The sequence below is a fragment of the Pygocentrus nattereri genome, chromosome 5 (genome assembly GCF_015220715.1).
Source record: "Pygocentrus nattereri isolate fPygNat1 chromosome 5, fPygNat1.pri, whole genome shotgun sequence".
Classification (NCBI taxonomy): Eukaryota; Metazoa; Chordata; class Actinopteri; order Characiformes; family Serrasalmidae; genus Pygocentrus; species Pygocentrus nattereri.
The window spans coordinates 12,067,795-12,095,386 of NC_051215.1; the positions used below are offsets into that span (position 1 = coordinate 12,067,795).

Consider the following 27,592-nt stretch of genomic DNA (forward strand, 5'->3'; position numbering starts at 1 on the left):
CAGTGTATAATGACAGTGTGTGAGTAGCCCTGCCAAAGCACCAGGTGTTACACTTTGGACCTAGTAAGTAGGTTAGCTGAATCTAACAGCTGACAGAAGGTCATGGCACTAGCAACATTTGACTGTACAAAAGAAGACGCTAACTGTCATGAGTTTTTGATGGCTTTTGATAGTTTACAAGTATACAGTGGTATAGTGACGGTTTCAAGAGGAGAGGTATCACGTCTGTCTGTATAGCAGGGTAGGAGTGCCTGCCACTGAACTAGCTGGCTCTACACAAACTGGCCACTTTATTAGAAGCACACCTTATACTTCCACTTGCTGACCACTTTATTAGAAACGCTAGAAACACCTTCTTTCTGCTTCATTCACTGGGCGCTTAATTAGAAACATCTAACTTGTTCATTCACTTACTGACCACTTTATTAGAAACACCTGCCTTGTGCTGCCGTTTGCCGTTTGCTTGGTTTTTAGAAACAGCCACATTATTACAAAATCTACCTTGTGCATCCATTCCGTGGCCACTTAGAAACCCTGCCTTGTACTTCCATCCATTGGCCACTTTATTAGAAACACTTACTTTGTGCTTGATTCTCCAACCATTTCATTAGAAACATCTGCCTTGTACTTACACTCACTGGCCAGTTTACTAAAACCACCTATTTTGTGCTTGATTCTCCGGTTGTTTTATTAGAAATACCTACCTTGCATTTCCACTCACTTATTGTCCACCTTATGGCCAACTTATTAGAAACCCTGACATGTACTTCCACTCACTGGGCACTTTATTAGAAACACCTACATTGTGCTTTAGTCACTGGCCACTTTATCAGAAATACCTACTTTGTGCTTGATTCTCTAGCCACTTTATTAGAAAAACCTACATTGTGCTTCCACTCACTGGTCACTTTTTAGAAACATTAGAAAACATTCCCTGTGCTTCTTTTACTGTGCACTTATTTAGAAACATCTAACTTGTACATCCACATTATAGCCAATTAAAACCCTAGCTTGAATGTCCACTCACTGGCCACTTTATTAGAAACACCTACTTTGTGCTTGATTCCCTGACCATTTTATTATAAATGCTTACCTTATGCTTCCACTCACTGGCCACTTTATTTGAAACACCTTCCTTGTGCTTTACAGTTATAATTTGTAGACCATCTATTGTCATCCTCAGTCTGTCAGTTTCCCCCTACACTATTCTTAATTGGGCAATTTCTGACCACAGGAGCGCTGTTGACCAGATATTATTTGGTGGATTATTTTGTATTGTGTTTGGTGCTGGTACGACTGTACAGACACAGAGGTGTTGCTACAGGTCTAAGTAGAACACCACCCTAAAATATACAGTCAAGAACTGCTCTCTGGCCAGGAAATGACCATCACAGAAGGAATAAAGAAAGCTAAAATGAATTGTGCATCAACAGACTACAGTCTTTAAGCATGCACCAGGTGAATTCTTGTTATCGTAGCTCTGGGTAGGAAGGCAAGAGAGGGTTAAATCTGTAACGTACCTGAAACTGTTTTTTGCTTGAAAAGCTGCTCTGTTGAATTTGTCTCAGTAATCCATGCTTGAAAGAACGATAGCTGACATAGCTTGTGAATGCTGCTGTAGTATCTCATTTTGATTCACCAGCATCATCTTCTGTCATGCCTGGATTAAGAACAGTTGAGCGGCCACACAGGCCTTGACAAATGGCCATCAGTGTGTCTGTTTCTCATGCCAAAACCAACAAAGGCGGGGCGCACGGGATGGCCAGATTGGAGGCCTTGGTGTTTTATCAGCGCAATTAATGAATTACATCTGGTGCTGTCAGTGTGCAATCTGCTGCGCAGAGATTGTTTTTGCCTCGGCGGAATAGCAGCCAATCAGCTGCCTTAATTGGTACATTCTCTCTGTCACCGCTCCTCTCCGCCATGATTAGAGACGGGAGTCCACCCAGCCACCACCACAGCCAGCAGAGCCTGATTGAAATCTCAGCGTGTATGTCTATGTGTATGTGTATGTGTGTGTGTGTGTGTGTGTGTGTGTGTGACAGAGAGAGAGAGAGAGAGAGAGAGAGAGAGAGAGAGAGAGAGAGCACGAGCTCTCTATAGATAGATTAAATATTTGATTGTGGGATTCTGTTAAAACAAAACCTCATGCTTGTATTTCTCCCTGCATCTGTTGATCTCTGCACATGTGTTTGATATACTAGATGCTTTGACAGGGTCAGTCTGTGTATAGGATATGTTAAGGGTGGGCAATCTGATGTCATTATCACTAAAAGTTGAGTGATGAACTGTGACTGTTAGAGTTAGGCCTTCAGTTTGAGATATAAATGTAAAAATGTGGTGAAAATACAGGAAAAAACACCTCTGCAATAATGCTATCTTCTGCTAGCGTACCTGTGGGATTCTAGTAGTTGGTTAGCCCTAAGCACAAATTGATTTGCTTCACAGTTTATTAGCAGTTTTAGATAAAATACAGACAACTGAACAGACATTGCGTATTTTACTTGAAGCTTGTGACAGACATATTAGCGTATAATTTATCTTGTAGCAGTCTACAGTGACTCAGCTGAGAGGCCGTTTCTAACAACCCATTGATTGGACTACCGCTCGTGTTTGCAATCGGTGACATAGCTGGAATTCCCAACTTGGGAGGCACAACATTTTATGTCCATTTTACCATCTTGGTAAAGGTGGCAAAGTATTAGTATGTGCTAATGTACTAGTGTAGGCTTACAAATATAATATAAATGAAAACGCAGACTTACTTTTGGTAGGATAATTAGGGCACGCTTAGTTAGATAGTGGAGGGGATTCGATACGGCGCACTCTACCCGGCATGGCTAGAAAGCTCCTTGCATTGAGGGCGTTTCGTCCTTGAATTATGGTACTTTGGGGGGTTGCTTTTCTATTTCTCACTTAAAGTCCCATTTGTGTTCAGTCCCATGCCGAACTTTTTATTTATTTATTTATTTATGTTAATACAGTCTTGTCGCTCACCTTTTACTGTTCAATACTGTTACGGACCGTTAGGACTGTTATGTACATATAAATACATGGGTGCATATGTTTACATTTGTGTGCACGTTGTACACTCGTTCATTTAGTCTCGGAGTCCTCTGCTCCACGGGTTCTGCCGTTCAATCTATGCATTGCTATCGGGGGAACTGTCTAGATGGGTTAGGCTCATGCCAGTGCAGCTGTCCTCATATTTGGGCGTGTAGAGGACATTGCTGGGGTAACTTTTGGCTGGGGTGGGTGGGAGATGGGGGGGTGTAGTGGGGTAAGTTGTGTTCGTCTTAGGTGTGATGTGTGGTGTTTTTTTGTTTTTGTTTTCTTTCTTTTTCTTTTTCTTTCTTCTTTTATTATTTTCACTTTATTCCCCAAATGCTTTAAACAATCCAAATGATTGATTCCATTTTACTTATTGTTGAAAAGGAGCTGGTGTTAGGTTCTTGAGTTGGAATGTTAAAGGGTTGAACGATCCAATCAAGCGCTCTAAAGTCTTTGCTCAATTGAAGCGTCTGAAGGCAGATATAATGTTTTTGCAGGAAACACATCTTAAGACTAGAGAACATTATAGGTTAAAATTCTCTGGAATCGCTGACATTTTCCATTCCACTTTCAATTCTAAAACCAGGGGAGTAGCTCTTTTAATTAAAAGGGGTGTCTAGTTCATTCCTGATAATATTATTGCAGACGTGAATGGTAGGAATCTGATTATTCGTGGAACCCTGTTTAATACCCCAGTGTTGGTGAACGTCTACGCTCCCAACTTCGATGATCCGAAATTTATACATAAGCTATTTGGTTCTATCCCCTCTTTAAAAACGAATTTTTGATAATGGGGGAGATTGGAACTGTACAATAGACCCGGTTTTAGCTCTCTTAGACTCCCACACACTACCACGATCTCTGATGTCCCAATCAATTTCTGAGTTTTTAGCTAAAAACGGTATCATTTCCCCTTGGAGATTTCAGAACCCACACACAAAAGAATTTTGCTTGTATTCTCATCCGCATCAAACCTACTCCCGCATTGACTATTTTTTTGTGGACTGCTCCCTTATTCCCAAAGTCACTTCCTCCAGTTATTATCCAATAATTATCTCAGATCATGCCCCTCTATCTGTAAATATATGGTTTTCAAGTTGCCCTTCTTTTTCAGCTCCCTGGAGACTCAACTCTCTACTATTATCAGACAATACATTTATACACTAATACTTTCATTTTATCCTCCATTCATGATTTTATTGCCATAAACAAGAATGACACAACTTTGTTTTCTCTCTTATGGGAATCTCTTAAAGCTTATTTGCGTGGGCAAATTATCTCATATACAGCACATTTGAACAGATCGCATAAAGTCAAGCTACAAGATTTAATGACAAAAATTCCAGACTTAGACTTAATTCGGTTAACCCAATACCTGCATTGCTGAAACGCCAACTGGAGCTACAGGCCGAAGCTAATCTTATTACCATAACTGTTGTGTACACAGTAATTACTATGAGCACAGGGATAAACCATCTAGACTTTTGGCCCATCAGATATAAAGACAGACTGCATCGCATTTAATTCCTCAAATTAAGGACTCTGCGGGTGTAATATGTTCTGATTCACTGTCTATTAACGCTGCTTTTAAATCTTTTTATTCGAGACTCTACCAGTCTGAATCAAAATCAGACGACATTGAGATGTTTAAATTTATTTTTTGATGAATTAGTGTTTCCCTCTGTAAATCCCACTACCACAATGGAACTTGATGCATCACTACGTTTAGAAGAAATTGCTGCATCAATTACTGCCATGCAAACCAACAAGGCACCTGGTCTGGATGGATTCCTGGTTTAATTCTTTAAAAATTTCAAGATAAACTGGCCCCGCTTCTCTTAGCAGTTTATAATGAATCCCTGCTGTCTGGGACCTTGACCCCAACTCTCATGGAGGTGTCTATTTCCCTTCTCTTAAAGAAGGATAAAGTCCCCACTTCCTGCGCCTCATACAGACCTATATCTCTCCTAAATGTAGATATGAAAATCCTGGCAAAAGCATTGGCTCTGCGGCTGGAAAATATTCTCCCAGATATAATTTCACAAGATCAAAATGGCTTTGTTAAAGGGCATCATTTTTTTTAAATGTCTTTTAAATGCAATTTTTCAAAACATTCCTCCTCTGCTCCTGAAATCATAGTTTCACTGGATGCAGAGAAAGCCTTTGATTGAGTCAAATGGACCTACCTTTTTTCAACTTTGTTCAAATTTGGGTTTAGGAACAAATTTCTCTTGGATAAAACTGTTATATACTTTCCCCCGCGCTAGTGTCCACACTAATGATATCCACTCTGATTATTTCTCGTTGTTGCGTGGGCCTAGACAAGGATGCCCTTTGTCCCCTTTATTGTTCACCATAGCTATAGAACCTTTGTCGATTGCCTTGAAATTTCTTCCATCTTTCCAGGGGATCTCTCTCACGGGTATCGAATTAAAATTATCATTATATGCCGATGACTTGTTACTGTATGTGACTAATACAGCAAGCTCCCTTCCTCTAGTTCTTTCGCTTTTGAAGAGGTTTGGCTCGTTCCCAGTGAATTCACTTGCATTATCATTCAATCAGTCTGCTGTTCCCTTTCAATTCGCTTCGCCTGGGTTAAAATATTTAGGGATTCATATATCTCGAACTTTGCCCTCTCTCTTTCATTCTAATTTTTCTTTTTTAATTAATACATTTAAACAGCACTTACAGAGATGGAAATCTCTTCCTCTATCATTAATCTCTAGAATATATGTTATAAAAATGAATGTTATGCCCAAATTTCTTTTCTTGTTTCAAACTATTCCTTTATTTTTGCCTCCTTTATATGGGATAGGAAGGTTCCAAGAGTGAAAAAATCACTATTACAGAGATTTAAATTTAATGGGGGGGTGGCCCTTCCTTTCTTGTTCCATTACTGGTCAGCGCACATTCAAAAGTCCCTTTGTTGGCTTTAATCTCCGGAATTGCTGTGGTGTAGATTAGAGACTTGTTAGATTAGAGACTTCTCCATCCTCTCCGCTTGCACTTCTCACTTCTTCCTTACCACTCAACCTGAAAAATTCTACGTACAATCCATTAGCGCTGTCTACCCTGCGAATCCGGTTTCAATTTAGACATAATTTTAAGCTCACATCTCTTTCTTTATCGATGCCTATATTGGAAAATCATGTATTTCCCTCTGCTTTGACTGACACAGCTTTTAATATAAGGCATGAGAGGTATCAGATCTTTTCGTGACCTTTATAATGTTGATGTTACTTTTTACAGGTTTGTACAATTAGCTGCAAATTTTAATTTACCCCCATCTTACTTGTTTAGATATTTACAACTCAGACACTGTGTCTCTTCCCTTTTTCCAAATTATCCACTACACAATCATGGGATGACCTTTTGACCTTTCAGAAATCTATTATATCTAAGATTTACTCGCATATCATGGCTTTAGATCAACACTCTCTTGCTAAAATTAAAAGTGCTTGGGAACATGAGCTAGGTACTACTTTTGCAGAGCAATGGTGGGACAACGCCATAAACAAAGTACGTTCAAGTTCGTTTTGTGCAAGACTTCATTTGATTCAGTTCAAGGTATTACATAGAACCCATCTATCTAAGTCCCACCTATCCAGATACTATCCGAATGCTGTTAATGATCAATGTGATAAATGTGTTGCGGCTCCATGTAACTTAAGTCACGTGTTCTTTTTTTTGTCCTTCTTTACATCAATTTTGGTCTGAATATTTTAAGATTATGACAAAGGTTTTAGGAACCAACATTAATAAGAACCCTTTCGTTGCAATATTGGGATTTTCCAATGATTTACCTTCGCTCAACAGAGCTCAGTTGGATATTCTAGCATTTACGTCTCTATTGGCAAGACGCCGCATATTGCTACTATGGAAGTCTTTAAAACCCCCTTCCATTTCAATGTGGCTCCGGGATGTCATACATGGAAAACATAAGGTCCACCTTGAAAGGCAATAGTGCAACATTTTATTCCAAATGGAATCGTTTTTAAATATATTTTAATTCACTTCAGGTGCCAGCTGACTGAGGGTATTTATTTATTTATTTATTTACTTATTCTTTTAAATTCTAATTGTAATATATTTTTCTGTCATCATGATTATGCAATTCCTAGTTATAATTTGTATGTTTTCTTGTGTGTATGTGTGTGTGTGTGTCTGTGTGTGTTTTTGTGTGAGAGTACATCTCTGTGGAGAATAATAAAGAAAAAGAGAAAGTTTTTGAATGTGTGGAACTACTGGATATGTCTGTTTTGCTTTTATACCTCACTAAAAAGAGAAAACAAAGTGTTAAAACAATCAGCACAGCTTTATTTTACTGCAGAGGATTATTTTTATTTTTACCTAAAAGTCTAAGTCTGCTGTGGTGCCACAACAGGACAGTAAAGGAGCCACATGTTGCCAACCTCTGGCTTAGAGTGACATTTTGTTTTGTCACAAAATTGATCCCATCTATTGGAGAGCATGATTGGTTCCTCTGTTACTTTGTAATTATTCTAACAGTTAATCTGATGTGTTAGGCTTATGTTCAGTTCCTGAAGCCCTAACTAATAGGAGAGCTGACTCAGCTGTATCCACATGGATACCACAGAGTTTAAATACAAGGGTGATAGTCTGAGTGCCTAACCATGCTTAATTAGAACCAAAATTCTTTCTGGAGGGCTGAGAGTTATACCTCCAGAGCCTATACAATGGGGGGTTTCATGCCTGAAAAGACATTTAGACAGCTGTGTGATAGCTTGCCTTCAACACAAGTTCTTCAAATCCCTCTCAGAGCATAATTGGTCCTGTTTAATTGTTTAATTGGTTTTGATATCAGCTATAATTCAGTTTTGTTGTTGCATTGTTCTAACTTATTACAACTATTCCAACTTATCAAACCTCACAAAAGCAAAACATTGTGATGGATGTTGTGAAAATGCCATATTGCTCTCCTCTGGCCTCTGTGCTTGTACACAGGCATGTGTGCAACGTCAGGTCAGAGCACTTACAAACGCAGAATTGCTATCTTACCCCAAGTGGCCCATCCGTCACTACACAACAGCTGCAGGCCGTGAAGTCTGCAGCACAAAGTGCAGACTTGTACTTTTCTCCATTCAGCTAAAGTCTGGTGGTAGCGAAGGTTAAGGAGTTTGGATCCTCCCTGCTGCCAGTGCCCAGACCGTGCCAAGAGCCAGTTCAAGATCATCTAAGGACAGGCTTTCACCAAAATGCATTATCACAGATCAGAAATTAGACCAGCCTGGCCAGGGCACAGCTCTGAGACCAGACTGGCCATTAAATTGAGTGCGTGCTCTGCAGTTAAACTCATTTAAAGAGATAGTTTGGCTAAAAATCAAGGTCACGAACTCCAAACTACATCTTTGAGTAGTTACTGCTCAAAAAACTTGAGAAATGCTTTTCTGCTGGGCGCTGCCCACCCCGAACCCCTCCATGTCTGCGGTTTTTTGTTTTGTTTTTTTTTTAACGTAAGCTGTTAAGACATTCATTCATCAGTGTGACACTCTATAATTGAATCACTATGCAAGTTTCCCTCATGATGAAAATTACCCTATTACCTTTTATTTTGGTAGCATCAGTTGGCAAGTTGCCAGTAACAGATACTCACACAGCAGTTTTGCTTAGTAACCCAGGTTGGCGCCATTGTCACATATGTTTTGACAAGAATGCATACCACTAAAAACCGCTACGCTGTGAATTTGATGTGAATAAACAATATGAAAGTGCGAAATAGTCAGGTAAAATTTCTTTTTTTGCATCAAAACTATATAAGAGCTTCATTTAGAAGCTGAAACTTTGAGTGCTTCTACATTCCTCGTTTGTAGCCTGGTTTGAGCTGTCTTTTTAAAGATTCTGATCCTTTTGACGTTTGAGAAACAAGTGACTGATTCACTGCAAATTTGGTATCTTGGTTGTCGTCATGCCAACGGTGGAGACGACCAGGACTGGTCAAGGAGTTCATGTCACTGGTGAAAGTTTGCCTCAAACAAAAATTTCTTGACGTTTTAATAAATCATAAAAATAAAATCGGGTGTAAAGTCCTTCAGACTGATCTTACTGGTGTGCAATGAATGTAAATTTCTCTATAAAAACTTCTCTTAGCTATGACCGACTTAGCAGTTGGTGCAGTGGCCCCTGGAGCTACATAACAACTAAAGGAACCTTACATATACCACTCAGCAGTGTACTAACTGAATACTGAAACTACCTTACGACTGCCTTAAACTACTTGATAAGTTGTTAATCAATCTGAAGTGAGGTGCTGTTATCTATAAACTGGGATATGAGCAATTTGCATAGCTAAAAACAGAAGTAGCAGAAACTCCTAAATGTTGTCTGTACTTTTGTCTATTTTAATAAAATATACAATGTCATATAGTGTTTGAGATCTTTTTGAGGCAAGTGTATGATGGTTTCGGATACTAATTGGTAGACTCTAAGCTTCCATTACTTGTTAGCTATGTTAGCCACATGGCTCCAGTATAAAACTAAAGGTATGAGAGCAGTGAACCCTGCTGAAGAACAATAGAGCAGTATGTCTAATAGTCTGAGGTGGTTTATGCTGGTCGGGTGCTTGTTTAGCTGGTCATCTGGCATGGCCATACTGCCTGACAAGCATACCAGCATCCAGAACACAACATATTACTGCTATTGGAACAAAACCTTTGTGTCTCCAAAAAGGTAAGTTTACAGGCGAAATAAAAAACACATTACTTTTATTGTAAATCAGTGGAACCAAGTCATTTTGGTCCATTCATCATGACCTTTACAAACAAAGTAATGAGTAACAGGCATTTTCAAATTATATCAAAAAATAAAAAAAAATAAAAATGGAGATAGCAGCGATATACTGGTTTTACATCCAGTCTCATTTGCATCCAGTCAACACGCATGGCTGAGAATAAAGTCCTAATGAAAGCAAAGAATGTTCGGATCACTACGACTCATCAGTCAGGCTGACTTTGAAATATCCTCTCTGGAATGTTCCTCAGACAGTGCGAGACTTCGCAGCCAGAAATAGATGAACCTCACTGCCCCAGCCAGTTATGGGAAAGAGCTGAACAGGCCTGTTTTTGCAGCTCAATGTGGCATGAACTCTGTAAAAAAAGGCCATATTGTGATACACTGTTGACTTGGGTTTGTCCACCCTACAACTCACGGACTCTGATCCACTTTGATAGGCCTTTGTGCTGAATAAGATCTACACAACTTTGTGAGTAAATGCACACTGACTGCTGAATGCATGAAAATACACTAGGACTGTGATTCTGTAGATTTGTGGTCCTCTTTTGCTTTCAGCTAGCAGTAAAACTGCTGCAGCGATTTGTAGCAGTTGACCCAGCTGGATGTGATTTAAACAATTCAATTACTTAAAAAAAAATGTAAAATACAGAAATACACACACACACACACACACACACACACACACAGACACATATATACATATATATATATATATAATATGCATATGTAAAACAGCTCGTCACAAAACCAATTTTCAACATTTGTGAAACCATTTTAATATATTACATTTTAACACAGTATTTTCAGTTCTATTAATCTGCTTCTTTGGGTCGAGGCTCATCAGAGAGGAAGCATCTCAAGGCATGAGAAGGCGAGTCATTCACTCACTATATTTCATTAATTTATTAATCATTTTGTTTATCAGGCAGCTTATAACTTCTACGTGTCACCTGTGTTATATCCTTTAATAGCTAGGTAATTAAAAATGTGTCAAAATAATGCCATACATCATTTTTATTACTGGTTTTAAATAGTTGTACGAGGTCACCTGACCAGCGATGAGCCAGCCAGTTGACAAAGTCCTCAGTTTTAACCAGAATGTCACTGGAGTAACAGTCACTGGTGTTACACAGTCATATAACACCACTGTAAAACATGATTGGAACTAAGCTCTCCTTTTTGCATATAAGATAACAGGAGATGTTAATGGACTTTAGGATTATTTATTTTTGTGATCAGAGGAATAGATTTTTTTTTAAAAGCATCCACCTGAATTCTCACTCCAAATTATATATAAATAGGTATATATTTAAGGAATCAAATTAAATTACATCTCAATTAATCAATTAATTAAATCAGCTTCTTGTTCAATTTTTCCCATTCGACCTTAAATATTACAGCAGTTATATTCTGACACATAAGGCACCATTTAAGGTGGAATGGGAAAATTTGAACAAGAAGCTGGTGAATGAGAAGCTGACTTGAGCTTTGCAAAAAGTAGAAAGTTGAGAGACATTTTGTTGAGAAGAGCTGTGGAAAAGCTTAAAGCAGAGCAAAGTAAGTCTGATACTGAGATATATTTACAGCCAAAATGGTAAAATGGACATAAAATATTGTGGCTCCCAACGTGATTTGATTTTTGCTGAAAAGACAAAATGGCTGTTCTTAACATATGGGTTGCCGACCCCTGACCTAGTGCAAAGACAACCTCTGCGCTAGAGAGATCCAGCCGGTGTGGGTCCATGCCAGTTTCCTCTCATTTGATGCACAAGCTACCTGAGTGCTTATCGCTCTTCATTGTGGAGAATCTTCAGAATCTTACTTAGCAGTTGTATCTAGCTTTCTATTGTCTGTCCTCTTCTCCTTCTCTCTCGCTCTATCAGCCTCTCTTTCCTCCCTCCTTCCTTCTGCTCCTGTGTTTTCTCTCTGGGCTGGAGAGCTTTTTGTGGAAGTGTAGCGTACTTTCTCTTTCTTTCATTCTGCACATGTTTTGCATTAGTAGACATAATAGAGTAGCTTATTGGGAGACTAACTCAATTATTCTTGAGAGCTCTTGTCACTTTCTCAGCCAAGCAGGAGCCCTCAGCTGGAGCTTCAGCTTTACAGTACAGCCAGCCTCCCTTCTCTCCACTTTGCCTGTAATGCCCCCCCCTTCTCTTTCTCTCAATTTCTGCTTCTATCTACCTCTGTCTCTCTCTCAGTGTCTCTCTCTCCTATCTCTCTGTGTTTCTCTTTACTGAGACACCTCACATGGGAGTAATTGAAATGACAGAGCGGGGTCAGTGGATGCTGAGGCGCATAGTGTGCAGAGGTCACCAACTTTCTGCAGAGTCAATTGTTATAGACCTCCAAACTTTATGTGGCCTTCAGATTACCTCAAGAACAGCGTAGAGAGCTGAATGATGGCCGAACAGCTACATCACCAAATGCAATGCAAAGCGTCAAATGCAGTGCTGTAAAGCGCTACCACTGGACTTTAGAGCAGTGGAGATGTGTTCTCTGGAGTGACGAATAACGCTTCTCCATCTGGTAATCCCATGGACGAGTCTTCGTATAGTAGTTGCCAGGAGAACGGTACATGTCTGACTGCATTGTGCCAAGTGTAAAGTTTGGTGGAGGGGGGTTATTTTTTAGGAGTTGGGCTCGGTCTGTTAGTTCCAGTGAAAGGAACTCTTAGCAGACCAAGAGATTTTGGACAATTTCATGGTCCCAACTTTGTGGGAACAGTTTGGAGATAGCTCCTTCCTGGTCCAACATGGCTATGCACCAGTACACAAAGTAAGGTCCATAAAGACATGGATGAGCGAGTTTGGTGTGAAAGAACTTGACTGGCCTGCACATAGTCCTGACCTCAACCCTATATAAAACCTTGGGGATGAATTAGTGCGGAGACTGTGAGCCACGCCTTCTCGTCCAACATCAGTGTACGACCTCACAAAGAATGAATAGAATAATTTGGAAGAATAATCAAAAATTCCTATAAATGCACTCCTAAACCTTGTGGAAATCTTTCTCAGAAGAATTTAAGTTGTTATAGCTGCAAATGTTGGGCCAAAATCATATGGATTAAGAATGGGATGTCACTCAAGTTCTTGTGCATGTAAAGGCAGTCGAGCGAATACTTTTGGCAATATAGTGTATCTAGAAAGCTTGAATGGGGAGAACATTCAAGAACACCATGAACAGTAGGTGAACTTTGTAGAACATTGTGAATGGTGGGAGAACATTCTTGAACAATGGGAATGGTAGGGGGAACTTTCTAGACCAGTGTAAATAAGAGGAGAACATCATAGAATGATGTGAACAGTGGGAGAACGTTCTAGAACAGAGTGTATGCAGGGTGCACTTTCTAGAGCAGTGTAAATGAGAAGGGAGCATCATAGAATGATGTGAATAATGGGAGAGCAATCTTATACAGTCTGAATGAGGAAGAACATTCTAGAACAATTTGAGTATGGAGAGAACCATTTACAACAGTGTGAATGGGGAGAACATTCTAAAATAGCATGAATGGTAGTAAAATTAGAGGAAAATGTGGCATGGGTTGGGGAGAACTGATCAGTCTGAATGAATAAGCATTGTAGACCAGTCTGAATGGGGAGAACATTCTAGAATGGTATGTGAGCAGTCTGTGGACATTCTAGAGACCTCTAACAATCATATAGCACACCAGTCTTTGGTCTTACATCAATTCTCATCCTAACACTTGTTATTCAGTACATACATGGAGCACAAATCAAATTGATTGTGTTATTATTAAGATACAGAATTGAGGAATGTCTCTCTTTCTGTCTCCCTCTCTGTCTCTCTCTCTCTCTCTCTCTTTGTCTCTCTCTCTCTCTCTCTGCAGACTGAACAGTTTGTGCACGCTCTGAAGGATGAGTTGGTGAAGAGTGCTCTCTTGGCGCTCCACGCTGCACGGCCTGGCTACGTCAGCAAGAGCCAAATGTCCAGTCAGCCTGAGGCTCACTCAACCCCAACCCAAAACCAGAGCCAAATCCTGAACCCAAACCAGACCCCAGAGCCAGACGCTGTTGTCTGCAACAATGTGGCTGGATCTCAGTCTCCCCCTAAAAGAGAAAATCCACCACCTCCTAAACGACAGGACATCCCCCACCACAAAGAGTATGACGAAGAGGAATGGGTAAGTTTACACTTCACTTCTTCTGTATTCTCTGGTGGTGGACTGATCGATTGGCTGTGTATCTGTATCAGACGGTTTTCAGCCCAAATATGCAATCGGCAATTGATATTTCTCTAATGTAGCTTAATGTACTGATCAGTTACATAAAACAAATGAGCCATGTTTAAGGATTGCTGCAGACCTGCACGAGGTTCCCTGCAGTTCCTCGTTTAAATGCTAGATGGAAATACGAGAGCTGAGCAGCAAGTGGAGGCAGATCCTCAAATTCCCTCACTGACCTGTGGAAACATCTGCAGAATCATTCATTATGCATGTCTCTTTTGTAGAATGAGATGTCCCCAGTGTATGCACCATTTAGTTGCAGTACTTGAAAGAAGGTTTTGATAGTGATTAGACAGAAAAATGTTTCAAACTTGGTGTGAGTGTCCCAGTATGTTATAAAATCATCCAAATAGTATTAGGTGTGAATAGGCCTTAACAGTCCTGCCCTGCCCTCGATCATTGTCAGCTATGAGCCGATAATGCCAAAGGGCAATTAGTACTGGGTCCAAAAACCCTGAACAGTCCATCTCTGATAGTATGTCTGAGGGATGTTCAGGCTTTCTCAGGGTGGTGGAGTGGGGGATCTTTGTGTTCAGCATAAAAAGCGTGTGTACTTTCATAGACAAGTTGATTACTGTTTTGCAGGTGCCATTCTTTAGTCAGTGTTGTTTCGCTGTAGCCTGTGCTGCTGTGTTCAACATCAAATACCACCTGCTTCTTGGATTGTAATATAATTTGTCACTACATGAATTAATGCCCAAACGCATCGAGGCAGTGAATTCAGCTTCTTTGAGGTGTGTTTAATTGCACCATGCCTGATATAAAATGTCAGCTAGAGGATTATAAAGCTCCAAGCATTTGGCTCCATCCAATAGATCTGGGATGAGTTGGAGAGATCCAGGTTATCATCTAAATTCAGTATATGACCTCACTAATGCTGTTATGGTTGAATGCAATCAAATCTTCACTGCAGTGTTCCGTTGTAAAGGTTGCCCAGAAGAGTTACTACAGCACAAAGAGGGCAAAATCTCCTATTAATCCCCTTTATTTCAGAAGAAACGAGTGAATGAATGAGCAGTCATCTGCAAAATTTTGGACAATATATATACACTTTATATATACACTAGTTTTATGCACTGATACATTAGCGAACGTTCTTTAGCCCATGATATAACATATAGGTCAGACCGAGGCCTGGCCCCCAGTTCTTTGGTCCATGGCGGATAGAGTTTTTGAGTGTGCACTAAAGGTTTCAGGTAGAAAGAAGGATATAGTCGGTGAGACTTTTTGAAAGTTCTCGTCGTCTCCATGGAGGCAGGAGAACGGGTCAGCGATCATGCCTCTGGCGACAGGCTCACTTGCAGCAGCAGCCGTGAAAACTGTTCATTAAAAAGCTTTAACGGGCGCCACAGCTGCCGGGTGGAAGTTTGAAAACTTTCTGTGTGGTATCAAGGAGCACAAAGAGGAAAGGCAAGAGAAGCTGCTTAGTACTCTCACTCACTACTGGCCACAGACAAGTGGATATTAGAAGTTGGTTTCTGGCATCTTACTCCTCTAATTGCATTATCCAGTGAGTGTGTGGTGTGGCTTGTGTGTGTGCTTAAGTGTGTGTTCTTGTTTGCCTGCCCATCAGTGTCATAGCCATGGCTAACAGCAGGGGATTAGCAGCAAAGCTAAGACAACAATCTCTAATCAATGATGAAATGACTCGCTTGCCTTTGAGTGCAGCTCAGAAGTGAAAAAGAGGGGGAAAAAAACAAAAAAAAGAAAACAGTCCCTGATAAAAAATGAAACAAAGGACACACAGAGTGTGTTATTATACTTAACGCTATGGGTAGCCTAATTACTCTTGCGGCACAAGGACAAGAGAAATGGACAAGCGCGGAAGCTTGTAGGTGCAATGGAAAAATAACAAGCCTAGGACCATGGGGGATATGCATGGTCTCAAAGATGGAGAGAGGGAACACCAGAGAGCCAATGACCTAAAACACACTGCTTTAAGGAATCATGGATCTCTGTAGTGCTGGCCAGCTGGCCTGTCTAATGTGGCACACACAAGGGCAAATTTGGGCTACATTTCTATTAATGTTGTGACTGATAAGAGACACAGTAATACTTCTGTTATTTTGACATTTTTAAATTGTGGCTCAATATTTCCTCTATTACAAGCATCAATAAGAGGTTTCAGGGTGGAATGAAGATTGTAATTGTTATTCAGATAATTAGTTCATCTGATGTCTCAAGACTCTGTTTACTAATGACTTTCTTGCAGAAATCATTAAGAAATGTGGATTAAGGGGTTTCTTTTCATTTTTTGACAGTTGTATATCAGATATGGTGTATATGTAATGGACTGCTGACCAGTATATAATTTGTTAATCCTTTGTTAACCTCAGTGTTGTTTAAGATTTGTATGTCTGTGGGTTTTTAATGGTCTGTATGTTATCGAATGAAATAATGCAGGCCGATATTTAAATACGTCACATTAATTATTGATTCACCAGTGTGTTTTTGCAGTAGAAACCGTTTGTCCATGTTTGTGCAGCCTAATGCTGAGCTTAGGACAAAAAGTGCTTTCGTTTTGAAGGAAATCAAAGATAATCCATTTTAGAAAAAAAAACATAGTGTCTAAGAGACATAAAGGAGAATTCCAACCAGTTTTTCAAAATTACTGAATAAATCATTCATTTAGATGTAATCCAGTGGTTTGGCCTGAAAGGTACCATTATTGACGAGTCAGAATGTTCACAATAGTGATGATAAGAACCAGATGTTTAATGCCTCTCAAAGCTTCATCACAGCAATGTGTGGTTTTAAATGCATGAACTGATGCCTGAGGCACTGTTTTATGGTAGTTCTAAGATTTTGACCTAAAATACACTTTTTTAAATCCAGCGTATTGTGAACATGCAAAAAACAGAGCAGTGGCCGAAGAAAACTTGATTTGTTTATGACTTTGGAATTTACAACTATGGAACCCTTACTAAAAATGACAGATTTGGATAGTAAATATAATGGCTAAATTTCTGCAGCCCTGGTTCTTATTACCATGACTCTAAAGAGTTTGTTAGTTTATCTACAATGGACCAACCACTCTGTATGACTGTTTACATCTCATCCATTGAATTATGCAGACATTTTGAAAAATAGGTGGATTTTCCCTTTAGTCTTAGACTTGGAACACTTTTCTTTAGGATTTAAAGCTTATTAAAGCTAATCTGAAAATAGAACCCATACAGCAGTGTCCCTGTTTGATTCAGCCTGGCTCTAACTCTTGTTCTGGCCTCTCTAGGACAGGGTGTGGGCCAACGTGGCGAAGAGTCTGAACTGTGTCATCGCTATGGTGGACAGACTACAGGAGCAGGACAACAACAAGCAGGAGTCCACTCCTGACCAGGCACTCGCTGATGTCATCACCTCCCACAATCCTGGTAGGAGCCAGCTCCCTTATACGCCTTACTGTAGATTAACATCTTAAAATTAATTAAGGAGGTGAATTTCCTGCTCTAGCACACCTGATCCAACTCAGGCCTTGTCAAAGGTAACCCAGTCTTAGAATGAAGGGTCCTAAGTGGTCCTTGGCTTGGATGTATGGTTGTAGGAAAAACCATTAATTAGTATTGAACCTTTACATCATGTGGAGATTCTTTAAACTCATTCAAAAATAGACTCAAAAAAACTCTTCATTTCAAAAATAGTTCTTTAAGGAACCATTCATTGTAAGGTTCTTTAGGGAACCAAAAGTGTTTCTGCTGATATATATTTAAAGAGATACTCTGGCCAAAATGAAAAATTAACTATCTCTACGTCTGCCGCCTTGCCTCGTGTACCAGCGCCTTAAGTAGTCTCTAGAGCGAGAGTTGCTGGCTTAAAGACTATGAACCCCCGCCCCCCCATGATGATGTAATAGGAAGATTCTTTGAAAAACTACAAGTACTTTGAGGCTGTTCGATTTTTCTACTAATACAGAAGGAAGTCAGGTACGGTCAGTGCTGTGAGCAACCCGAATATCACGTCATGTCTACCAGCCTCTACATCAACAGCTGTGCTAGGTGTCAGGATATTTTTTTATTCTCAATGATTGTATGATGTATTTGAGCAATGCATGCTGGGTATTGTAGTGCAAAAACACAAACATGATGCAAAGCTGTGAACTCTGTCTAATCGATGAGGCTGAGGGATACAACGCTGATTACAGATACCTTATAATACGACAAGTAACATAATAAATGCTAGTTTTGGGCCAAAATGCCCCTTCATGAGTGCAGGTCAGGGTTGGGACCCTTCTGTAAATCAAATGTTCTAAGTACCAAAACCTCTCCATAGGTTTTTTTATTAGAAGGCTCAGCTCTGTCTTGCACCCCTATTATTTCATCAACAGTCCTTGTTGCCTCTGTTTTCACTTTTATTGCATCTCTCTTCTATCGTCCTGCACTTCTTAAGACCAGCTCAACACTTCAGATCATCTTCCCTTATGTTACTGCAAATTTTGCAAGGCGGCGGGACTATGAGATTGGTTTTATTTGTTTGAGCAGCCTCTTTTCAGGATGCCCGCTAGCAGTAAAGTTCAAATGCAGCTGCTTGGAAGAGAGGAGAAATTAAACTCTGTGGAATTCATAAAGGGCATGTATTAAAGGATGGACATTTTCATCTCTTGTTTTCTGCACTCTTCTGTATTCAGGGCTACACAGGCGTTGAATGATCTGCTGAGCATTTTTCTCTCTCCTCCTCCTCCTCATTATTTCTGTCTGTAAGGCATAGTGCCCATTCACTGGCAATGTGTGGGCACTTTTATGCATCAAACTGTACAAACAATTGCACAAAATGTTTGATTTGTATACTACAAACATGCAGTGGAATATTATGAAGGTGAAAGGATGACGCTTTTATCTAACCTCCAAGACATCAAACACAGCTAGCAATTATTGCATTCACCACCTCTGTAGAACAGTCAGCAGACGTTCTGACATTGTCAACCACCACGAACACACATCCACACACTGTCAGACTAGTGAGATAAGACATTGGTTTTATCAGCACCCATGTGGGGGTGAAACCAAGTAGAGAGGCTTTAGGAATGGCCTGATGACATTAGCTGTCAGCGGGGGAGTGCTGTAATTGAGGGGAGTGAAAACTGAGCGCCTGACCTCCAGCACTGAGCTTTGATTTGAAAGGTGTTCATCAGCGCATAAGCACAGCCTCGCACAGCTGTTAGACAATGCTGCCCTCTAGTGGTCATCAACAGATCCTCAGTCCTGAGCATGACTGTCCTTGGTTGCATGATGTTTTAAAGGGTTTTGTCCGCCACCTCAAAGATAACATAACATCGTAAAGAATCGGCAAAGAACCTTTAGATGTTTTTCTGTTTCCTCTACACTCTGAAAAGTAGTATGTTTTCATGGAATCCTGAAATCATTCACTCTTCAGCCAATATGGTCCTTATATGGAAACTTGGAAACTTACTAAAACAGTCTTTTGATTTCACTGTTTTTGTGATGAAAATTAACACATTTGCATATATCAGTAACAACAGCAGCCTGTTTGATGATCAAGCTTAACTCTATATCCCTCAGAATTAAACAGGCTAATTTTGTTTGCAAAATGCTCATGTAAAATTAATTATGACTGTTGTTTTGTACATCAAACCAATGGAAAAAGCAGCAAAACTACAAAAGGGGCCCTTAAGGAAAACATGAAATTCAAGAAAAATGTCAAATATGGGCCATTTAAATATCAACACTCTTACCTGTGTTACCCATTTTAATATATTTTCTGTCATTTCCAGGTTCAAATTAAGGAGGCACTGAGGGGGGTATCAGACATCCCATAAGAGTAAATGGACCCCCATATAACTGTTATTTCCATTAAAAAGTGAATTGTCTGTCAAAATAAATGCCTATGTTTATATCATGTTTAACATTAGAAAACCTCCCCTTGGACAAACTGTAAACCCATTCAGCCCAAGTTCCTTACATAACTGTAGTCTAGTGAATTTAGAACCATTTTTGCCAACTGTGTTTTGCACACTGTGGAATTAGACCTCCGTATTTAACCCTTCCGTGCAGTGAAGCACCCAAATGCATGTACACTAGTGAACGCACACAGAAAAGGGCAGGGAGTACGCTTGCCGGGAGCGGTAGACAGCCCTATCCATGGCGCCCGGGGAGTAACTGGGGGTTAGGTGCCTTGCTTAAGGGCACTTCAGTCATGGACTGTCAGCTGAGGTTCCCTAACCTCCAGCCCATGACTTCCCGATGCACCAAGCTGCATCGCTCCACTTCAAAACTGCAGAAGCCTAATGCTTGATTGCTACTCAAACTGCTGAGAATCCGTAGATACCTTTAAATCAGCAACAGCTATGAAGACAAAATAAATAGAAAATAAATGTTGTACCATGCTAGAAGCTAACAAATATGTTTTTGTCAGCAAAGGGTTTTCATTTTAATCTGTTTGAGGGCATGTGGGTAATATTCACATTAGCTTACATGTATTTTTGTGTGGCAACGTACATATTTTTACATTAAGTTTAATGGATAATAACTGTGAATATATCAAATTTGGTATCACTAACTAACTGTTTTCAAGTTGAACGTCTAGGCTGTAAAGTTGTTAAGACCACAAGTGTGTTTGTTGTAGTTTAAAAGACTTTATTTCTTGCCACATGTGATGTACTGTGGCTTTTTGTGGTCTCATTGTGGGTTTAATTTAAAGCTGTAATAACATAATAATATTGAGTGTAGTGCTTTAGAGAAATTCAATCAATTTGAACATCAGCATGACTGAGCAGCACCTCGTGTCTAATTTTTGAAAACTGCTATACGCAGCATGTACAGAATGCAGGCCCGTAGCCAGCATTGTGATGGGGGGGGATCTTTTTCCCCCAAAAGTGGACTTCATTTGGCTCTCTACTCCAATGCCCCCTAAATACACAAGCACACTTCAAACCTTTTAATTTAGACATATTTTATTCATTATAAGTTTGTTGTGAGTCTGTTGTTGCTGTCCTTATTTGTTCGTCTGTTGCTCCCCACTGTTAACATAAATTTGATATAAATGTAAGTGTTACTCAAACTTCCTACATCTGTGATGTGTCTTCATTGTCTGTCTCTGTTGCTCACCTCAGTTGTCTGTTGCTTTGTTCCATTGTCTCTGTTGCTGCCCTCCATTGTCTGTCTCTGATGTTGCTGTCCTTTATTGCCTGTCTCTCTACTGTCGACATAAATAGATAAGAATTACTTCATGAGGTACACTATCGGTATGGTCATTAAAACTTAAACATGAATTAATAATGATATAAATTGAAGTGTTCCGTCTTATTCAAATCTTCCTACAACTGTGCTGGGACTTCATTGTCTCTCTCTGTTGCTCACCTAGGTCTGTTGTTGCTCTCCCTCCTCTGTATCTCTGTTGCTGTCTGTCTCTGTTGCTTTTCTTCATTGTCTGTCTATTTTTCCTCTCCATCTTTTGTATCTCGCCTTCTTTTTCTTTATTTTTTAATTGGGCCTTGCCTTCACTGTCTGTCTGCTTTTCCTCTCCTTTAGGGTCATTTTACGGGAAATCAAGACACTTTGGAACTCAACCGACACGGATTTTAATCAAACTTTGTGTGCCTTTTTAGTGGCAATGTAGAACCCCAGAACTGCATTTGCATGAATGTGCCACTAATATAAAGGGAGAAATGGACTAAGAATGTTTTAAGTAAGAGGGTAGGGCACTACACATTCAACCTTGATTATGTCAATTTAAATTACAAACAGATGGTTTTGATGCTGTTTGAAAGCTCTTTTCTGGCTCTACAGAGTACACAAACAACATTGAACTCAACAGTTAGCCGAGTATAAATTATGAGATATTAAAATACTAAAATCTGAATATAAAAAAAAACTATTTTAAAGTGGTCAGTATCTTTTCCACACATAGCCTGCAATGTCATGAACAACCTCTGAAATATTAGTGCCAGATTCATGCAAATGCAGTTTTGGAGTTCTACCTTGCCACTAAAAAGGGCCAAACTGTTGAGTTCAATGTTGTTTGTGTACTCTGTAGAGCCAGAAAAGAGCTTTCAAACAGCATCAAAACCATCTGTTTGTAATTTAAATTGACATAATCAAGGTTGAATGTGTACTGATTTCACATGAAATGACCCACCATTGTCTGTCCGGTACTGTTAACGCAGGGGAGTTGTAAAGAAATAGAAGCCCTGCACTCAGCAGCAGCAGTTTACCGATTTTGGGCCTTTTTTTGAACAAGTCACCAATGTTTTGGGACAATGTTGCCGCCGATTTCTTCAGTTTTCGCTCCTTGTCTTCTTTTTTACCCATTTTCTCAAGTAACTTAATCCCCTGATTCTTATTCTTTTCACTAGCTAACAACAGAAATGGGGGAATTACCGCCACCTACTGGATTGGTGTAAAACAGTCTGAACAAAATGTTTTTTCTTACTCCTCACTTCTCTGAGTCGACTTCTCTTTTGTATTAGTCTGGATGTGATATTGTAAATTAAGATTTGATGTATATTCACCGGAGATTAACAATTCATTCATTGAATAGCCTACCTATCTTGAGGGGCATGTGTGTACGGGGGGAGGCGGGGCGGTTGGAGGGGGCGAGGGGGGGATCGAACGAACCCTTCGATCCCCCCTGGCTACGGGCCTGAGAATGTGGCAGCCTTCAGTGTAAAAAATCATTTATATAATTTCTGTTCACTTCAGTAACATATATTGACGTTAAAAGACAGCTGCCTAGTACAACATGTGGAAAACTACAGGGTTAAATCTAACAAAATATATTGTGAAAACAGCATTCATCAATACATAGATTATGTCATAGTAAGACTTTCCATCAGGCCTAATCCTCCACCCCAGTTAAAACCCAGGACATGTTGTTTCCTATTTTTAAAGAAAAAAAGTGACACCAAACAACAGACACAAAACAACTGAGCACAGAAATAAACATTAACACATTTTGTGTTAAATGTGTAAAAGTTGCAAAATGTGTTTTCTTTAACTGAACATACTAATGTTTCTAGCTCGTAAGCCAAGAATTCCTGTGCTAACGTTAACTGTTCAGCCAGGGAATTTCTGAGGAGAGTTATGTCTTCTGGATTTGTGAGACACTAGAGGGTGCTCTATGACCAGTTCAAAAGTAATGGGTACCTATGGAGCTTTTATTTTGGTTGTTTGTGAATACTTCAGACTTAGCTATGTAGGTTTGGGGGATTTCGAGACCTCTTTGTGAAAATGTGTAAATGCACACAACCTAATTAAGTAGGTAAAAAAAGTGAGTTTTTATCTTTTTATCTTTTATAGCACTTTTCCAGACAAAAGCCATAAAGTGTTTCACAAGGAAAAACAAAATAGTTAAAATAAAGAGAAATAGTAAAAGTTATTCGAGCAAACACAGCAGATATCCTATTTGTTAAGTATGAGATAAATCATTCAAGGGCAGCTCCTGATATACCAATATAATAATGTTAATATTACTGAAACCTATTAAACCAGGAAAAGAAATATGGAATCCAACAGTACTGAGACACAATTTAAGACTTTAAGAAGGGCCGTCTCAGTACCATGTCCCAGGTGAAAACCAGATTGGAATTTTACAAAAAGGTGGAGTGCCCCCCACCAGCCCCCACCCCTGTGCTATTTTAAAATAGTCAGGGACACAACCTGAAATGAGAGATTCATCTACAGTAGCTTGCATGTAAGGCGCTACAGATCTCAACACGTTTATTTTAGTGGGGATCACATCAAAGGGACTAGAAGATGGAAGTACATATCGCACAGTTGTTACTACATCACAGGAAAAGTGCATACAGATATTAAGTGATTCTTATTCGTCCCACAACGGGGACATTTCACCTCCGCATTTAACCCATCCAAGCAGTGAAACGCCACATATGCTCTAGTGAGCACACACACTAGCGGGCAATGAGCACACTTGCCCAGAGCAGTGGGCAGCCCTATCCACAGCCCCTGGGGTGCAGTTGGGGGTTAGGTGTCTTACTCAAGGACACCTCAGACATGTGCTGTCAGCTCTGGGGATCAAACCGGCAACCATCCTTGTCACGAGGCTGGTTCCCTAACCTCCAGCCCATGACTGCCCTTATATTATCTCTGATCCTGTTAATGTTAGAAAAATGTAAAAAATTGTTCACAATCAATTAAAACAGGAACCATAAACAGGAAGGGGCGCTACTTACAATAAGGTCAGTATACAAAATAAAAACGCTGGATTATGCTGGCATCAGTAATCAGATTACTAAATTAAGCAGTGTTTGTATTTCTAACCAGTTATTGTAAAAAGTCAACAAATGTAATGCACATGCAATTTAGAATGTTTCCAACTATATTCAGCTTGTCTACATTGAATAATGTCACTGTTTACCCAAGAGGAATTTACTGAAGGCTTGATCCAGGTTTTAACAGACGAAATCGTGTCTAACACAGCAGAGCATGCATTGTTAAAATAGTTTACCAAGTCATTTATCTATGTAGGCTGGGTAATGGATGCACTCAGTGACTCATTAATAAAAATTCAAGAATGCACAGGGTTTTCAATGTTGGCTTTAACAGCCTCTAAAATGTTATGATTAGATCAAATTTATAATCAGATACTGCAGTGTTTTTTCAAATACATTGATCACTGCAAAATTACAAACTGTTGTCAATAAACAGTGTTCATAGCTTCCACAAATGTACATTAGGACTGTAGTCTGTACAGTTAGTGTCATATGTCAGCAATGTCCAGAAACACTGCCAACTTCTCTGGGCTTAAGCTCATCTGAAATGGTCTAATGCTCAATAGAAACATGTAGTGTTGTCTGACAAGGAAACCTTTCTCATTCTTTAAGGAAATAATGGATGTTGTGTTCTCCAGGCTAAAGAAGTAAAGGACCATCCAGATTGTTTTGAGTGTGACATTAAAGGCCAGGGTCTATTGTGGTGCAGTGATTTATTAGTGCTCATGGCAAGGGTAACTTGCACATCTGTGAAAGCACTATTAACACTAAAAGATATATACACATTTCAGAGCAACGTATGCATTTTAGACACTGTCTTCTTCAAGGATGTCCTCATTTATTTCATGATGATGCCAAGAAATGTTCCACACAAGTTACAACAACATGTTTGTGTAGCCAGAGGGTGCCAGACTGGCCTGGGTGTTTCCTGTTGAAAACGTGGCGGATTATGAAGTGATAATGAAGACTTCATACTGTTGCACAGTTGAAGACATGTATAACTGAGAAATGGCACTAAACATGTAACTGAATATTTCTTAACTATTAAAAGCACACTTCATGCAAAACAGTAGTAAATATGCTCCCAACTTGTTTTGGAACAAATATGGAACTGTCACGATTGGCCCCTCCCAGTCCTGTATGTGTTTGTGTTTTGGTATAGTCCACATGCTTCTTTGTTTTGGTATCTGCCCCTTGTTTTGTGACTCCACCCCTGATTGTTTTCACCTGTCCCTCGTCTTCCCGGTGTCGTATTTAAGCCCTGTGTTTGCCCTTTGTTTGTGCTGATCTTTGTATTGGTTTCTGTTGGTGTTATCTGCTGTGGTGTTTGTTCTGTTCTGCTTGTTCTGTTGTATTCTGGTTTATGTCATGTCTGCCCCCCGATCTATCCATGTTGGCTCTATGACCCTGGATTGTCTCGACCCTGATTTTGGATTTGCCCTTAATAAATCTTGCTTATCTCAGCACATGCGTCCACCTCCTTGCTCCCCGTTACAGGAACAAATGTATCAACATTGTACTGTCTTGAGTTTAATATAGGTAAAATTTTATTCATCACTGCTTTTGTGCTTTTTAGAGTGATATTAAAATCACAATCTAGTAAAATCAGATCATAATCAAGTATCACCAATGACATCAGTTCAAAATACTTTGTTAAAAGCCCTGGTAATGTTTGGAGGATGATACACAAAGATACATAAAACTGGTTTGTCACATGAAACCCTAAAAGCCAAACTTTTAAAACTGAAAGACATCCTAGATTAACTGGAGAGCAACTGAAATGGTTCTTATGTGCTGCAGCAAGGCCAAAAAATTAGACAGTGATCTAACATTACTCAAAGGCAGTTTAGCAAGGGAAGAGCGACTTGCTGTCAGTTTTGATGTGCAGTTTATGGTAGGCTTAGTGTGGATAAGATTGTTTTCAGTTATGCAGACCTCCAGATCTGCTATCATATTCTATTTTTTTCATGCCATTAATGATTACAGGTGTCATGAGTATTCATTTACTGATGCTGGTAGTCTTTTTTTCGGTTGTCATGTGTGGAAGAATGTTTTAGTAAGGTTGTGCATCAGATCTTTTCCCCAAGCAGATGAATCTCATGATTGCAAGTTTGTGGAAAGAGTATTCAAAGAGAGCTCAATCAAAACTTGATGAATGGCATGTAAGATATTGGCCCTCAAAGGCAGCCAGATTACTTACTTTTGGTAGTGAAAAATGCAACAATTTCTCATGCATGCTTTGCTAAAGACTACACTTGACATTAACATGTAAAGACAGCAAGCATTTTACAGAATGTTAGAAAAATGGCATTCAACCTAGTGAGAAGTGGGTGGGTTGAGTATTCAGCATCATTGCTGCTCACAGTACTTTGTATGGCATCCACACAGTTATTAACTGTGAATTGAATGACAATAAGATTATAATAAAGGAAGAGTTATTGTCTTGGGTGTGTGTGTGGGGGGGTGGGCACAGAGCATATCTGTGGGTGGAGCGTGGATAGTTCAACTACATTTACATGTGATTAACATTCTTTATTATCAGGTTCAAGTCTTTACTGTATTCTTTCAGTATGTGTGTGTATTTGTTCTCTCTCTCTCTCTCTCTCTCTCTCTCTCTCTCTCTCTCTCTCTCTCTCTCTCTCTCTCTCTCTCTCTCTCAATCACTCACTCACTCTGTCTCTCTCTCTCTCTCCCCCTCTCTCTCTCTCTCTCTCTCTCTCTCTCAATCACTCACTCACTCTGTCTCTCTCTCTCTCTCTCTCTCTCTCCCCCTCTCTCTCTCTCTCTCTCTCACTCTCACTCTCTCACTCTCTCTTAGCCACAGACTGGAGGGATCAACTCAGTCCTCTGGTGGTGGCCCTGAAGGATTGTGTGAGTGAGGTGGCTGAGAGAGCCAGCAAGTCCATGACTTTCGTGCTCCTACAGAAAGCATCGTGCAGCACACCATATGGCCTGCAGCTGCAGCAGAGACGAGACACCGTATTCAGCCAAGCGGTCAGTATCACTCAGTATCACCAAATTTGTAAATGTAACAAATGTAAACAAAACTGCTGTTTACTCCCCAGTCTGTACACTAATGAAAACTAAACTACTATTGAATTAATTGCTTGTTTCATCAGAAGAACCAACTCACTGACATATATCCACCTATTCAGGCTACAGCAGCCCCACCCTCTCACACTAAAGTTATGAGAACTGTTTTTGAATGAGGCACAATACAGGACACATAATCAGAACACAGGATATTCATCTTAAATCTGTTTTAAAGGCACAGTGAAGAAAATAGCATGTTTTAAATGGACAAAAATAGGCTGTAATTATGGCCATGTAAAAATAAATTGTGACCATTTTGGTGCATAAAA

General features: G+C 39.7%; 1 protein-coding gene across 9 annotated transcripts in view; it reads left to right on the forward strand.

Moving 5' to 3' along the window:
- inpp4b (inositol polyphosphate-4-phosphatase type II B) overlaps positions 1-27,592 on the forward strand; it is a 578,351-nt gene that overhangs the window by 503,428 nt on the left and 47,331 nt on the right. For all 9 annotated transcript variants that reach the window (XM_017717647.2, XM_037538633.1, XM_017717648.2 and 6 more), the window contains 3 exons: positions 13,655-13,948; positions 17,283-17,421; positions 27,049-27,224. In XM_017717647.2, coding sequence (XP_017573136.1) covers positions 13,655-13,948; positions 17,283-17,421; positions 27,049-27,224 — 609 coding nt within the window. The remainder of the gene's footprint in view (positions 1-13,654; positions 13,949-17,282; positions 17,422-27,048; positions 27,225-27,592) is intronic.